The 14,013-nt window shown below is 42.7% G+C and overlaps 1 protein-coding gene across 1 annotated transcript in view; it reads right to left on the minus strand.

Moving 5' to 3' along the window:
• ITGA8 (integrin subunit alpha 8) overlaps positions 1-14,013 on the minus strand; it is a 144,686-nt gene that overhangs the window by 21,327 nt on the left and 109,346 nt on the right. Inside the window, exons 24-25 of the mRNA XM_056114641.1 lie at positions 11,131-11,236; positions 8,212-8,370 (exon numbers count right to left, since the gene is read on the minus strand). Of these exons, the coding sequence (XP_055970616.1) occupies positions 8,212-8,370; positions 11,131-11,236 (265 nt within the window). The remainder of the gene's footprint in view (positions 1-8,211; positions 8,371-11,130; positions 11,237-14,013) is intronic.

A 14,013-nucleotide genomic window follows, 5' to 3' on the forward strand; every position in this document is an offset into this window, starting at 1 on the left:
ATTACTACAAATTTAAATTTTAAATGCTTTTACGTATTTCCTGGCACCTGCTTACAAAGAACAGGTGATATTTATTGTTGTTATTGTTTTGTTGCTTTGGTTTCCCAAGAAGTTGGCTGGGATGTGGTGCAGTTCAGGCCCTGTAGAACTGGGGGTACTGGGGCCACCCCAGTAGGGCCAGCGTGGAGGGTCAATTAATTGGCTTGAAATCAGGTCCCAGAGGAGTTTAAGAATGCTCCCCTCACCATTGAGCTTTTCCCCTGGCCTCAGATGCTTCCATTGAAAAACCCCCAAAAGCCCCCCAAGCCCTCTAAAGGCTCACATTTTATTGTGATCAGAGTCCAGGAAAAATAAGGAAGTAGGGCTAGAAGATCATGGAAGGGCTGAGGTCAGTCATGGAAGCGGAAACCGAACCATACTACTGGCCTCCTGTTTGATTTGAAAACAGAAGAAATTCAAGTTGGTTTATGGGATTCAAGGGTGGAAATACTAAAGGGAAAGAGGTTGGGGAATGTGGGTGATTTTTGTTGTAGAAAAGTTAAATTTGAACCAGAGGAAGAACCCTCTTCTTCTTCTGCAAGAGTAGGAGAGATGATGAGAAGAGAGGATTAGAAGGGGTGTGTGTGTGTGTGTGTGTGTGTGTGTGTGTGTGTGTGTGTGTATGAGAGAGAGAGAGAGAGAGAGAGAGAGAGAGAGAGAGAGAGAGAGAGAGAAACTGGACTCTCTGAAGATTCTCTTGCTTCAAGTCATGGCTGACAAGAGCAGAAGGTCTGGGACGAGGCTGGAGAGGCCGTGAGGAGAGTGAAAGAATTGGGAGAGGCCTTGAGGAGAGTGAAAGAATTGGCACGGTCAGAGGCCTTCCCCAGAGGCTGACTGAGGAGATGTGTCCCTCATGATGCCCTAACGCTTGGGGGCAGATGCACAACAGGTGGTACTGGACATGAGTGAGGTGGTCTGGGCAGGGTGGCCAAGAGAAGGGCAAAGCAGGGTGGAGAGAAAAGATTCCAAGCAGCTGGTGCGGGGTTTGTGGCAAAGGAGCTTGGCCAGGGCATCATGGTGAGGGGGCTGGCTGGGCAGACTCCGAGCAAGTCTTCAAATCAAGGCAGGAAAACCTTGTGTGTGTGGGGAGGGGGGAGGGGATGGAGTGAGAAAATGATCAAGAGACAGAACTAGACGCTTGGCTGCGGACTTGAATATTTCAGTGGCAGGGCAGCAAGAGGCGACATTCAAGGAGCTGCTGGATGATGAAGTACCTAGAAGTGAGGTGCAGGTCAGCCTCATGGTCTCAAGAACATTCCAGGACATAGGGAGGGTCTGGCACAGGGAGAAGGGCTTTCAGCCAAAGAGTTATTTGGGGATAGTCTGTGATAGAGAATCTTCTGGAAAGGCTTCCATGGCAGAAGATGAAAATCGGAGTTTAGACAGAAAATTAGGGAAATCTCTAAGGTTCTCTCACATGTTTCCATATTGTTTGTGTATGTAGTGTTTGAAGTTTATTTTAGCTGCGTCTTCCAGTCACTTGAGAATGTATTACAGTGTGACCTCTGTAGGTCATCAAACCACAGAGGTGACACCCTGGAAGGGATGAGGGAACATTTCTTTATTTCCAAGACAGAGATTAGGAGGAGGAAGAGGAGGGAGACGAAAAGGAGGAAAAGGTAGAAGATGAGATGGAGGTGTTGGTAGTGAAGGTGAATAAGAGATAGAGAAGGTAGAAGAGAAGGATGAGAAGGTGGAGGAGGTGAAGAATGAGAAGGTGAAGGATGGAATTGGTGGAAAAGGAAGTGGAATTGCAGGGGACACAGGAAGCAGAGGAGGATGAGGAGAAGGAGGTCAAACAGGAGGTAGAGAAGGTAGAGGATAAGGATGAAGAGAAAGTAGAGGGGGAAGAAGATAGAAGGAGAAAGAGGAGGAAGAATAGGAGAAGGGAAAGATGGAAAATGAGGTACAGGAGAAGGAAGATGAGGGGAGAAGGAGGAAGAGGTGGTGGAAGAAGAAGGGGAGGAAGAATAGATGGAGGAGGAATAGATGAGGAAGTAGAGGAAGAATAATTTTAAAATAATATTCCAAATTGAAGCCTTTCCACTTCCTGTGTGGTTTCACAGGAGACGGCTGGTATTGTGTTTTATGACCATTCGCCAATATGCATATGTGACCTCTCAGGAAAACACAGGACTTGCTCGGTGCTGCAGGATGAGCTAATAGGCAGCTGTGATTGAGGAAACTCACATTCACCCCCTTTTCCTAGCTTTACTTTACACATTACACATTGGGCTGGAGCGATAGCACAGCGGGTAGGGCGTCTGCCTTGCACGCAGCCAACATGGCCAACCCGAGTTCGATTCCTCCGCCCCTCTCGGAGAGCCCAGAAAGCTACCGAGAGTATCTCGCCCGCACGGCAGAGCCTGGCAAGCTACCCGTGATGTATTCGATATGCCAGACACAGTAACAACAAAGTCTCCAATGGAGACGTTACTGGGCCCGCTCGAGCAAATCGATGATCAACGGGAGGGCCTTTACTTACTTACTTACTTACTTTACACATTGAGTAATGGCATCTTGACACTCCATTGCCTTCAAATGGTTGGCAGAGCAATTTTTCGCAAATGGTATTTCAGAATATAGTTAAAAAATATTCAACCCTGACCCATCAAAAAACCAAAAAAAAAAAAACCCACAAAAAACCCAGCCAACCACCTAATCAAAGAACACTCTGCCTCAACAAGGAAGAAGTCATCCATGAAAGAAAGTCACGCTGAGCAGCAAAGGTTTAAAGCCCAATTTTTAGACGCAAATGGGGAACCTGGTGAAGCCACAAGTGTGACCACCCCTGGCCACCAGGGGAGGGCGCTGTTCACTGAGAGGCTGGTGGGAACCACCCAAGTATCTTCACTCCCTTCTGCAATGAGGAAACAATTGTGAGTCAATGTGGTTCTTGCCCCAGCTGCTGCTCAGACTCTGACCCCAACAGGAGTTTTGCATTTTCATAACTCCTCACTGCAGTCCTCACTCTGGTACAGGTTTAAATTTATGGACGAAAGGGGGATCATGTAGCGAGGATGTGCCGTCCAGTTGGGAAGGCCGCGTTTGAAGAGAGAGGCTGGTGAAATAAGGATGAACGGCGCTGGGAACCACAACAAACGTGACTCAGGCCCTTCCCTCCCTGTTTGTGATTTGTTGGGAATCTGTTTGGATTTCAGGTATTCCTAGAACACAAGAGATGGTGGGGTTCTCTCATGCAAAAGTCTCTGTAATTAAATCGAAGCAGAGACAAGCCTGGGGCACCCATCTGCCATGTAATTGTCCTTTAGACATAACTGTGAAGGTTCTTTTGTGTAAGAAAAAAAAATGACACTAAAAAAATGTCTTGGAAGTTCATGAGAAGCATAATTAAAAGAACTGGTTTACTTTTTTGAGTTGGAGCTTTTTGGTCAAGGGACTGCATATGGTTCCCTGAGCACTGTCGGAGAGAGGAGTAAGCCCTGAGCACAGTTGGGTGTGACCCCAGAGTCAATCAATCAATCAATCAATCAATAAGCAGTAAAATATAAAAGAGGATCTGAAGGCTGTTCTAGCAAGAAATTAGCCCTGAAGAGTCATTTTCTCTAGTGGCTGGGAATAGACCGGCAGGTACTATTAAAAATAAAAAGTGAATGAAGTGAGAGAGAGACTAAGAAGAGAGAGAAGGAGAGAGATAGAGATGGAGACAGACACAGAGAGAGACAGAAAGAGACAGGGAAAGACAGACAGAGACAGAGAGAGGCAGAGAGACTGAGAGAGAGAGACAAAGAGTGAGACAGACACAGAGAGACAGAGAGAGACAGAGAGACAGAGTGGGAGAGAGAGAGAAAGAGAGAGAGAGTGCACAAGAGAGGCAACTGAGACTGTTGTTCTAGGAAGTAACAAGTGTCCAAGAAGCCATACGTAACCTGAGACAGTAGTGAAGGAAGAAAATGCTCTATGGCTAAGACAAAAATTTGTGCGTTTGTGAAGCCAAGCCACTGTGGCTGGCCCACACCATTAAGCATAAAACACAGCAGTCTGTGGGGCCAGAGGCTGGAGCGGGTTCTGGGTTTCTGCTCCCCAAGTCCCTTCTCTCTGGCTTTCTGTGGGAATGGCCTGGAGCTGGGAGACTCTGTCCAACTGTCGCCTCTGCACTTCCCCTGGCTCCCAAGACAGTTCTTCACTCATCCTTGGTGACGGTCTTGTCAGGGCCGCCCTGGTTGTTTGTCAGATGTGTTCACCTCAGGAGGTTTCTTCTCGAACTGAGGCACGCTGTGTGTGGTGAGTGAGGGGTCACCTTTCCTGCCTTCCTCTCCTTCCTGCCACCCTTTCACCCAGCATCTCATCCTGGGTGCTTTATCACAAACCTTAGAAATGGCAAACAAACATTGCGCTCTTCACACAGCCTCGGGCTTGCCCTTTCAGCTTCATCTTGTTTAGAACTGGCTGAAGGGGAAAGGACGCACCCCAGTCCCAGGAGGTTCACCCAAATAAGAAAATTGGTGGTTTCAAGTCATTATTTTACTGCCTTAAAAAGAGTTGAGAAAGACTTGACTCTAAAATTTTTATTCCAAGAAGGAGCTGGAACAAATTAGATTTAATGGATTGGTCTGAACGCAGCAAACAGCTGACTGGTTCAGAATTTTTTTTGACGATAGAATGTGGAGACATGGTTACACTCAAACTCCTCTCCTTAGGTTCCATCGGCAGCCCTGCCTGTTGCTTGCACTCCTACGCTTAGACCAAACTGAAAAACAGACTTGGCTGAGAGCTGCTGTCCAGGGAAACAGACCAAGGCGCCTATCCATGGGAGCAAAAGTGGAAGGAATGACTTCCAGCTCCATCCCTGGGGAAATCTTTGTCACAGCATTTCTGTTATGTAATGAATTGGGTGTAAGATGCTTTCAATTGAAGATTTCAGGTTTAAAAATGATCACTGATGCATCACAGAACCAATGGGGGGACATTTATTCATAAGGACACAAAAAGACCAGAGAGATAGTACAGAGGTTAAAGCTCTTATCTTGCACACGGCTGCCCCAGGTTCAATCCCGGACACCACACATGGTCCCCTGAGCACCATTAGGAGTGATCCCTGAGCACAGAGCCAGTAGTTAAACACTGAGCACTGCTGGTTGTGGCCCCCAAACTAAGCAACTCCCACCCCCAAAACATTTTATTTCTACTTTCTTAAAGAACTAATAAAAAAATAACTATGGGTAAAACTACATAGACTCTAATAAAAAATAACAATGAACTTTGATGCAAAAAACTGAAATTGGTATTAAATTGAAAGCCATCTACTAAAGAAAATAAGACATAGTAGATAATCTGTTCTTTACTAGTTTCCAATTCATATTAAAGATAGAATAGATTGCTTAGCAGTGTGTATTCTAGGTATAAATGAATGGTCACATGAAATGTGATTTCACTTAGAAATTATTTACTATCTTAAGAAGAAACTAATTTTCAAGTACTCTCAATTGTTTATAGTCCCTTAAATGAAATATACTGATCATTAGCGATAGCACAGCGGGTAGGGCGTTTGCCTTACAAGCGGCCAACATGGCCGACCCGAGTTCGATTTCTCTGCCCCTCTCGGAGAGCCCGGCAAGCTACCGAGAGTATTGGATATGCCAGACACAGTAACAACAAAGTCTCCAATGGAGACGTTACTGGGCCCGCTAGAGCAAATCGACGATCAACGGGAGGGCCTTTACCTTTTTATTAAAAAAATAAATTTATTGATAAAAGCTCTTTTAGACTCTGGGTCATGCTTATTAAATATAAGCAAAAGAAATCTGAGAACCTGAAAGTATTTCAAATTTTTCATGAATTGTTACAGTGTTTTAGGGAATTATCACTTTGTAGTATGACCAAATCTTCATATGTCCATTTCTCATAGATTGATAATTTTATAAATTACATGAACTGGAGAGATAGCACAGCGGGTAGGGCATTTGCCTTGCATGAGGCCGACCCGGCCAATCCAGGTTTGATTCCTCTGTCCCTCTCGGAGAGCCCAACAAGCTACCGAGAGTATCTCGCCCACACGGCAAAGCCTGGCAAGTTACCCGTGATGTATTCAATATGCCAAACACAGTAACAACGGGTCTCACAATGGAGATGTTACTGGGTCCACTCGAGCAAATAAATGAACAATGGGAGGACAGTGCTACAGTGCTACATAGTATTATTGCACACAACTTATATAAATTATCTAATAGTGTAAAATTCAATAATTAAATTGCATTAAAATTAATTAGTCTTAGATCTGAAATTAAGGCATAGGCTGAAGAATAATTGGGTAGGAGAAATATAAGTGCTTAGCAGATACTAAATTTGCAAGAATCTGTCAACATTTAAGGCAAGCAATCTATTAGTAATGTTTTGTCACTGTAAATGATCATTAAATTGCCAGGAAGCAAATACAACTCAGGACCAACATGGTATACATTAAACAAGTTATACAACACAAACAAGCCTATCTAAATAGTGTCAAATATATTAAGTAAACAGCACACTCTAAAAGAGTTGGGAATTTTCTGCATGACTCTGTGCTCTGAGGATGACCAAAATCCAGTTTAGGTTACTGCAGAACCGGATATGTGAAAGCTTTAGTTATTAGATATTAGACATTAGCATTTGAGGATGTTATTTTATAGTAAGTTTCTGTCCTTGAAGACATTCGAGTTATCTCAATGAAGAGTCAAGAAAGAGGAAATGGGGCGGGGGTGGAATTCTAGGGAGGAAGTAGTTAAGATAATTTTATGGGATACAAATGGCCTATTTATTATTTCCCCATAAAGGAGTCGGCTTGCCACTCCGTGGGGTCTTTAATGCGGAGCCTCCTCTGAATGGAGGGCGCACTGGTGGGAGAAATAAAGTCTTTTAGGGCGGGCACTGCCCTTGTGCCCCTGAGTGACAGAGAGGCCAGCTGGGCCTGGGTTTCATGAAGCTGCTCTCTGCGTTGTTTCTAACAGAGGCACTGTCCCCGCCAGCCACCAGGGCAGTGGCCATTGTCAAATGAAGTTCTCACTGTGTGCATCTGACAAACCACTTTCATAGAAATGGGACATTTTCAAGGACTTACGGTAATGAATGTCTTTCCTCCCTAGAGGAAAAGTCATAGCATGCATAGATCTTTGGTGTGTGTGTGTGTGTGTGTGTGTGTGTGTGTGAGAGAGAGAGAGAGAGAGAGAGAGAGAGAGAGAGAGAGAGAGAGACAGAGACAGAGACAGAGAGACAGAGAGAGACAGAGACAGAGAGACAGAGAGAGAGATAGAGAGAGATGTCCTTTGGGGGGATTTAAGGGATATTCAAGTCAACCAGGTCTAATGATGCAGCACTGTTAAGGCCCCGTTGTGCCAGGAACCACCAGGGCCACACTGGCTGGTGTTCCGGAGGCTGTGTGGTACTGGGGATGGAGCCCTGGTCAGGTGTGCACCTTGCATGAGCTCTCACCCCAGTATCATCTCCCACCCCACATGTTTTTATCTTAATCTGAATGGGCTCATCTCTACAGCCATGTGAACACCTCAGTAGATGAAGAGAGACCAGCAAACCAGCATCCTGTCAATCAGGGAGGGATGTGGCAAGGGGCAGAGCTTTTGAGACAGAAGGGATTAGAACCCATTGAACCCTTTGAGAATGGGGTCCACTAAAAACCAGGGACCTGGAAAATCCCAGCCTTGGGGTGCTCAAGGCACTGAGGTGGCCTTTGGAAAATGGTTGCTAAGTCACCACTTCCTGTCAGCAGCATCTTGAAAAGCCCAATGTGGCGGCGATCCTCGTGCCTTTTGGCAGCAGACCAAACAAAACTTTAAAAATAGCACTTTGTATGAATTCTTCAAGACATGACCCATCTATTTGTGATTTTGCTTTCATTGTGCGGCTGGTTCACACATTCTATAAACCAGATAGAAAAGGTTCATATTGAAAAGGTTCATACTGAAAAGGTTCATATTGAAATAATATACCCCGACCTGGGCAATAAAACTAAGAGAAGTGAAGATCACCTAGGAGTGATATTTAGCAGGGTCTGATATTTTACAATTATACATCAAAAAGAAAAGATTTGATTATCAATTATCATTTAGTTATCATTAAACAATTTTAACCATTTTTTTGGAAAGATAAGCCACAGTCTTTATGCTTTTCTTATAATGAAACAAAGTCAACAGAACCGCAGTTAAACCAGACTCCTACCTTAATGTCTTCTGGGTTGATATCAGGATGTGTTTGACACTGCAGAGGTCCCAGAGTTTGAATATGGAAAATGTAGAGGAGAAATTCATTGCGGGCAGAGAATGGCCAGCCCACTTCCAGAACTGTGTCGCTGATGGTGCTTGGTCCTATGTTGTGCAGCTGTGAGTGAGGAGAATTATCGTGTCATTGACAGCCTAAGGTGGGACAAGGAGTCTCAACTCCAGGGTGGCTGGATCCACTTTCAGAGCACAGATTTGGGGTTTTAAGTCCACTGGACTATGGTCATGGAAATGAGGAAACAGCCTTCTAGGGCAGGAGAACTTATTTAATTAATTATTTTAGTTATTTTAATTGAATTGCAGTGATATACACAGTTACAAAGTTGTTCATGATTGGGTTTCAGTCATATAATGTTTGCAACATCCGTCCCTTCACCAGTGTACATTTTCCATAACCAAGGGTTCCAGTTTCCTTCTGCTCCCAACCCTGTCTGCCTCTATGGCAGGCATCTCTCTCTCTCTCTCTCTCTCTCTCTCTCTCTCTCTCTCTCTCTCTCTCTCTCCTCTCTCTGGCAGAAGGAGTTCTTAAGGCAGGATGAGATGGTGCTTAAGGGCCCTTCAATTTGTTAAATTCTCCAAGTAGATCTCAGCAAAGACCATCTGAACCATCTCCAATAATCATGAGGTTTACCAAAATTTTAGATGAATTTAATCACAGGGTTAGAAATGCATTTTTAATGATGTGCTTTCAAAATCCAGTCCTTCTTGCCTCACAATGAAATCTGCCTCTTTCCCTGACTACCGACTTGTCAATTGCAAACAGATGCTCTCTCTCTCTCTCACTCTGGGTCTCTGTCTCTGTCTCTCCCTCTCTCCGTGGCTCCAGCAGTTCATGGCAAGAGCACAGTTCAAAGCTCCTTCTGTTTTAATCAGCAGATCTCAGGAAAAGAAAGGCCGTATCTTGAGAAAAGACAAATGTTTGAAACCCAGGAATCCTGTACTTAAAGGACACAATACAGCTTGTAAAAAATGCACCATGTGTATTTAGAGTTACTGAGGTTTCAAAATTCACTTCAGAGTTTGCCGGGACCTTTTTGCCTTGGCTAAACTCGCTCTGCTTCTGACAAAGACAATAATCAATAAGGTAATTTATAATGAGCGTTACTTAGTAGGTGGATCATTTAATTCACATGATCAGAACAGCATGTCATCAATTGACAATTGGGGTCTATTTAGGGACTTGAAATTAGCATGTAGGGAAGTTTTTTTCTTTTCTTTTTTGGCAATACTGATCATTACCCTAAAATTTTATGATCTCTTTATGCTAAGATTCAAAGGAGGGCTGCATGAGAATGACCTTGAATATGTTTCAAACTTTAAGCACTACCATTTTTTTGGCAGAAAGTGGTATATATCAAGTCTAATAAATTATTTGTCAGCAATTCTTCCCATGAGATTTCTAATCGGAGTGCCCCGGGGACTGTGTTATCTTTTTGCTATCACGAGAGTCTAAGGTCCTGCTTTGATCTGGCTTTGGACAGGATTTAGGATTCGGAGCAAGATCAGGCAGCTGACAGGTTTTTCCTGCTGACGCTGAGCAGAAGCTGATGCTTTGTCCCCGTGCATGGGGCCAGCTCATCCGTTTTGAAATGGCTTTAGGGTCAGCCCCAGAGAATGCCACTGGTGTCCCTGGTAGTTTGAGATGAATATGAAGGTTGCAGCCAGAATTACTAGGTCAGGGGCATGAGTCACACAGACAAGTGAGATGAAGCATAAATCAAAAGGAGCCACAACAGAAAACGGCTGAGAATATAATTTTTAATCAAGGTTCCATTCCTGCTTCCTTGAAAAAAACACGAATTTTTCATGAACACCATTGACTTTGTAAAAACAAAATAAAAGGGGCCCGGAGAGACAGTGCAGGGGTTAACACATGTGCCTTACACTATGCCTGGGTTAATTTACATGTTGGGGCCAGAGTCATAGCACAGTAGCTTTGGCGTTTGCCTTGCATGTGGCTGATGTAGGTTCGATCCCTGGCACCTCATGTGGTTCTCAGAGCCTGGCAGAGCCAAGTGTGAGCCATGAACACCACTGGGTGTACCATACCCCCAAACCAAAAAATTTCATGTTTTTGATGATGGGTCAAGTTTCTTGTGTTTACATAATTTAATACCCATGGTGGGAATAGATCATCAGGTTACTTTTATGTGCTTTTGTTTTGCCTTTGGAAAATATATACTGGTCAGTGGATTATATAACATTCCAGAATAAGTAATTTAGATCTGATTTGGTTTCCTAGAATAGAAAAAAAAATCCTTATCTACCACACATATATCTTATATGTACAATTTTTTGAGGCTATATCAGTAAATAATTGATGACATTTTCTTTCTGGTAACTTCTGCTTGGGGATTTTCAGATTAAGAGGTGGCTGGGCTTTAGGGGCACCTGAAAATATGAGAAACAAAAGGAAGTCTAGGGAGCCCGTCATTTTTATTCTTGGGTTGTTTTAACATTAGAAAGAGCATTGGGACCAGGGCAATAGCACAGTGGAAAGGGTGTTTGTCTTACATGCAGCCAATCTGGGATTGATCCCTCGCATCCCATATAGTCCCCTGAGCACTGCTGGGAGTCATTCTTGAGTGCAAAGCCAGGAGTAACCCCTGAGCATTGCCAGGTGTGACCCAAAAAGCCAAAAAAAAAAAAACAGGTGAAAAGGGCTCAGAAGGAGTGTCTCTCGCCTCTTTCCTACCTGTGAGTATAACTCAATAAATCTAACAGCTCTGAGCCTGCATGGTGTCCTTTAAAATACTAGGAAGTGTTTCTTAGTAAAGGATATACAAACCCCCTCCTCCTTCTCTCACGCACCCCCCGACCCCGGCCTCCCCAATACAACTCTGACACAGACAATAGCTACCTCATAAATATGTTCCACCAGTGGACCAACTTCTTCCTCTGTGTGGGGCTTCTCTTCCGGCTCCCAGTTGTGAATGGGCAGGACAATCTGCAGAGGGTGGGAAACCCTGCAACAAGGAACATGAGGTTGATGGCAGCTGAGGGGACACAGCAGGCATCAGCAGTGTACAGTGTACAGTCACAGCAGCAGAAAATCAGGGTCTCCGCGTATTGGGGAAACTGTTGCTAGGCAGGAAAAAGGATTGTGGCGCTGAGGGAAAGAACTAAAGGGGTTGAGAGGACCGGAAGCAGCCAAGCAGGTGTTCAGTGCCAGTCTCCTGTCCAGATACAGGCTCTGTACAGACGCTCAGCTCTTGGGCACTTGAGAGCAGAGGGGAAAGCACTGAGGTGAGTGACAGATGCACGTGAAAATGAAAACATGTGCATCGCATGCCACCTCCTCCGGTGGGTAGGGTACACGCTAGTGAGCATGGGGGACGGAATGAGGAGCTGCCTGTTTGAAGCCATATCAAGAAATGTGAGCGTTCCTGTGTGTGGATACAAATCCAGATGTCAATGTGGTGCGTTAAATGTTTATGTGTGAAGAGATACTGCTTTTAGTTAAATACTTTCGAATACAAAAGTGGCTATTTATACGTTCCCCTGCCTTGTGGATTCCAGTTAATGTGCCCATGAAAGCGAGAGAGAGAGAGAAAGAGAGAAAGAGAGAGAGGATCGTTTTTTGCCTACAATTTATACTTAGCAAGTTAACACTGAATGAATGAAGTATAGGACATGGAATATTCTCTAATAAAAATGATAACACATCACAGTATCATTTAAAATATTATTAAGAAGAATTCTATTAATAATAACACTTTCTCAGGGGGGAGATAATAAGGAGATCAGTCCCTTGCATGTGACTAATCCTGGCTTTATCCCTGGTATCTAGAACCTCCAAACAAGCTCTCAAGGTCCATATATATATATATATATATATATATATATATATATATATATAGTCCTCCAAGCACCTCTGGGAGTAATCTCTGAGCACAGAGCTAGGAGTAAGTCCTGAGCACCAAGGGGTATGGTCCCAAAGTCCTCCCATCCCAATAACGCTTTCTGGCATGTTTTACAAAAATGGTGATCTTAAAAGAACTCCTAGACTTTTATGTAAAAGTAACTTCCACAGAAAGTATCTCTCTGGCAAGCAGATGCCTTCGAGAAATTTTTCAGGATTTCCTGTAATTAGTAAAGCCACTAGCAGCTTCAAATATTATCATTTTCCCCCTCCTCTTGCTAATTGCTTTCTAAAGTAGAAAGTAAAACTTATCAGGTTAAATTCTGACCCTAGGGTGAGTCACTTAATTTCTGTTTCTATTTTGACTTCTGGGATATTATGATAAACTCCTGGGGTTGTATGCCCAAAGGATTGGAAAGCAACTACATTACTTTTTCTGATCAAGTTTTCTGTGTTTGTTTACATTATCTTTCCGAAGGGTGAGAAAAGTACCTTTAAACATTGACAGCTGAAGTTACTGTCTAAAGAATCAAAAAGAGTGATTCCTTAAAAAATCAGTTTGGACCAATGTTTTTGCTGAATCTTTCCAGGAAGTTTTGCAAAATGAGAACAAACTGTGGTCAATTTTTGGTTGTGAATCCAGCAACTAAAATGACTTCACCACATAAATAACACAATTTTAACAATCTGATTATTGGAAAAAATGAATAGAAAGCATGTCCCGTCTACTAACTTAAAAACTGCTACGATGATTGATGACAAAAATACATTTTTAAATGTTTACCTAATAAAATGGGCATGTGAGAATAAATAGTTACATTAAGCCTTAGCTGCCTTGAACTGATGGATTATGGACTAGAAACAGTTTCTAATTTAAAATTTATTTTGGAATTGCAAAGCAATTCCAGTTTAATTTTGTTTACCAAAATGAGGATAAATAGCTTAAAGAAGACAAGATTTCATATACACAAGTTGTAAATTTTAAAAAGATAATAAACTAAAAAAAATCATGCTTAGGTTTCTTTTCTGGTTTTTAAAAATAGTGATTTTTTATCCAGAAGAGGGCAGGGATTAAACTGAAATTGCAGAAAAAATGAAATACCTAGATTAGTTCCTAATATTTGTAAATCAAACAAGCTACTTCCCATGAGCCAACACGTGAGTTTAAGAAAAAAAATCACAAAGGAAACTAGAAATTGTTTTGAGTTGAATTACAATGAAAACCCAACATCCAACATCCCAACCTACCAGGATATGCTGCTCAGGAAGTTCTTGCAGAGAAATTTACAGTGCAGAAAGCTTATGTAAGAAAAAGTAGTGCAGTCTCTAACTAAAGAGAGGGGAGTGGGGGGTAGGGAGGGAAGGAGGGAGGGAGAGAGAGAAACAGAAGAGAGAGAGAGAGAGAGAGAGAGAGCTCCAAATGAACAGAACAAAGGTTATCACGACAGATACAGAAGCCAGTGGAATAACAGAGCAAGAAAATTTAAAAATCAATAAAGCATAAAAGTGTATAAAAAGATTACTTAATTCTAAACAGACTGATCAGTAAGAAAGCAAGAAGATACAAATTGCAGATATCAGGAATAATGAGGTGCTATCATTAAGGTCCTACAGACAGTAACAGGAAAATGAGAAAATATTATTAGTAACTTTATGCCAAGAATCTAACAACCTAGTTGAAATAGACAAATTCCTTGAAAGAAAAACTCACAAAGTCCATTCAAAAAGACAGTTAATATGAATAGCCTTACACCTAAGAATAAAATGGAATTATTAAAAATCTTCACACAGAAACAAAATTTTAGGTTCAGGTGCCTTCGCTGATGAATTTTTACCACTTAAGGAAGAAATAATACTAATTCTATATATTATCTCCTAGAA

This window comes from Sorex fumeus, unplaced genomic scaffold, assembly GCF_029834395.1.
Source record: "Sorex fumeus unplaced genomic scaffold, SorFum_2.1 ptg000026l, whole genome shotgun sequence".
NCBI classification, from domain to species: Eukaryota; Metazoa; Chordata; class Mammalia; order Eulipotyphla; family Soricidae; genus Sorex; species Sorex fumeus.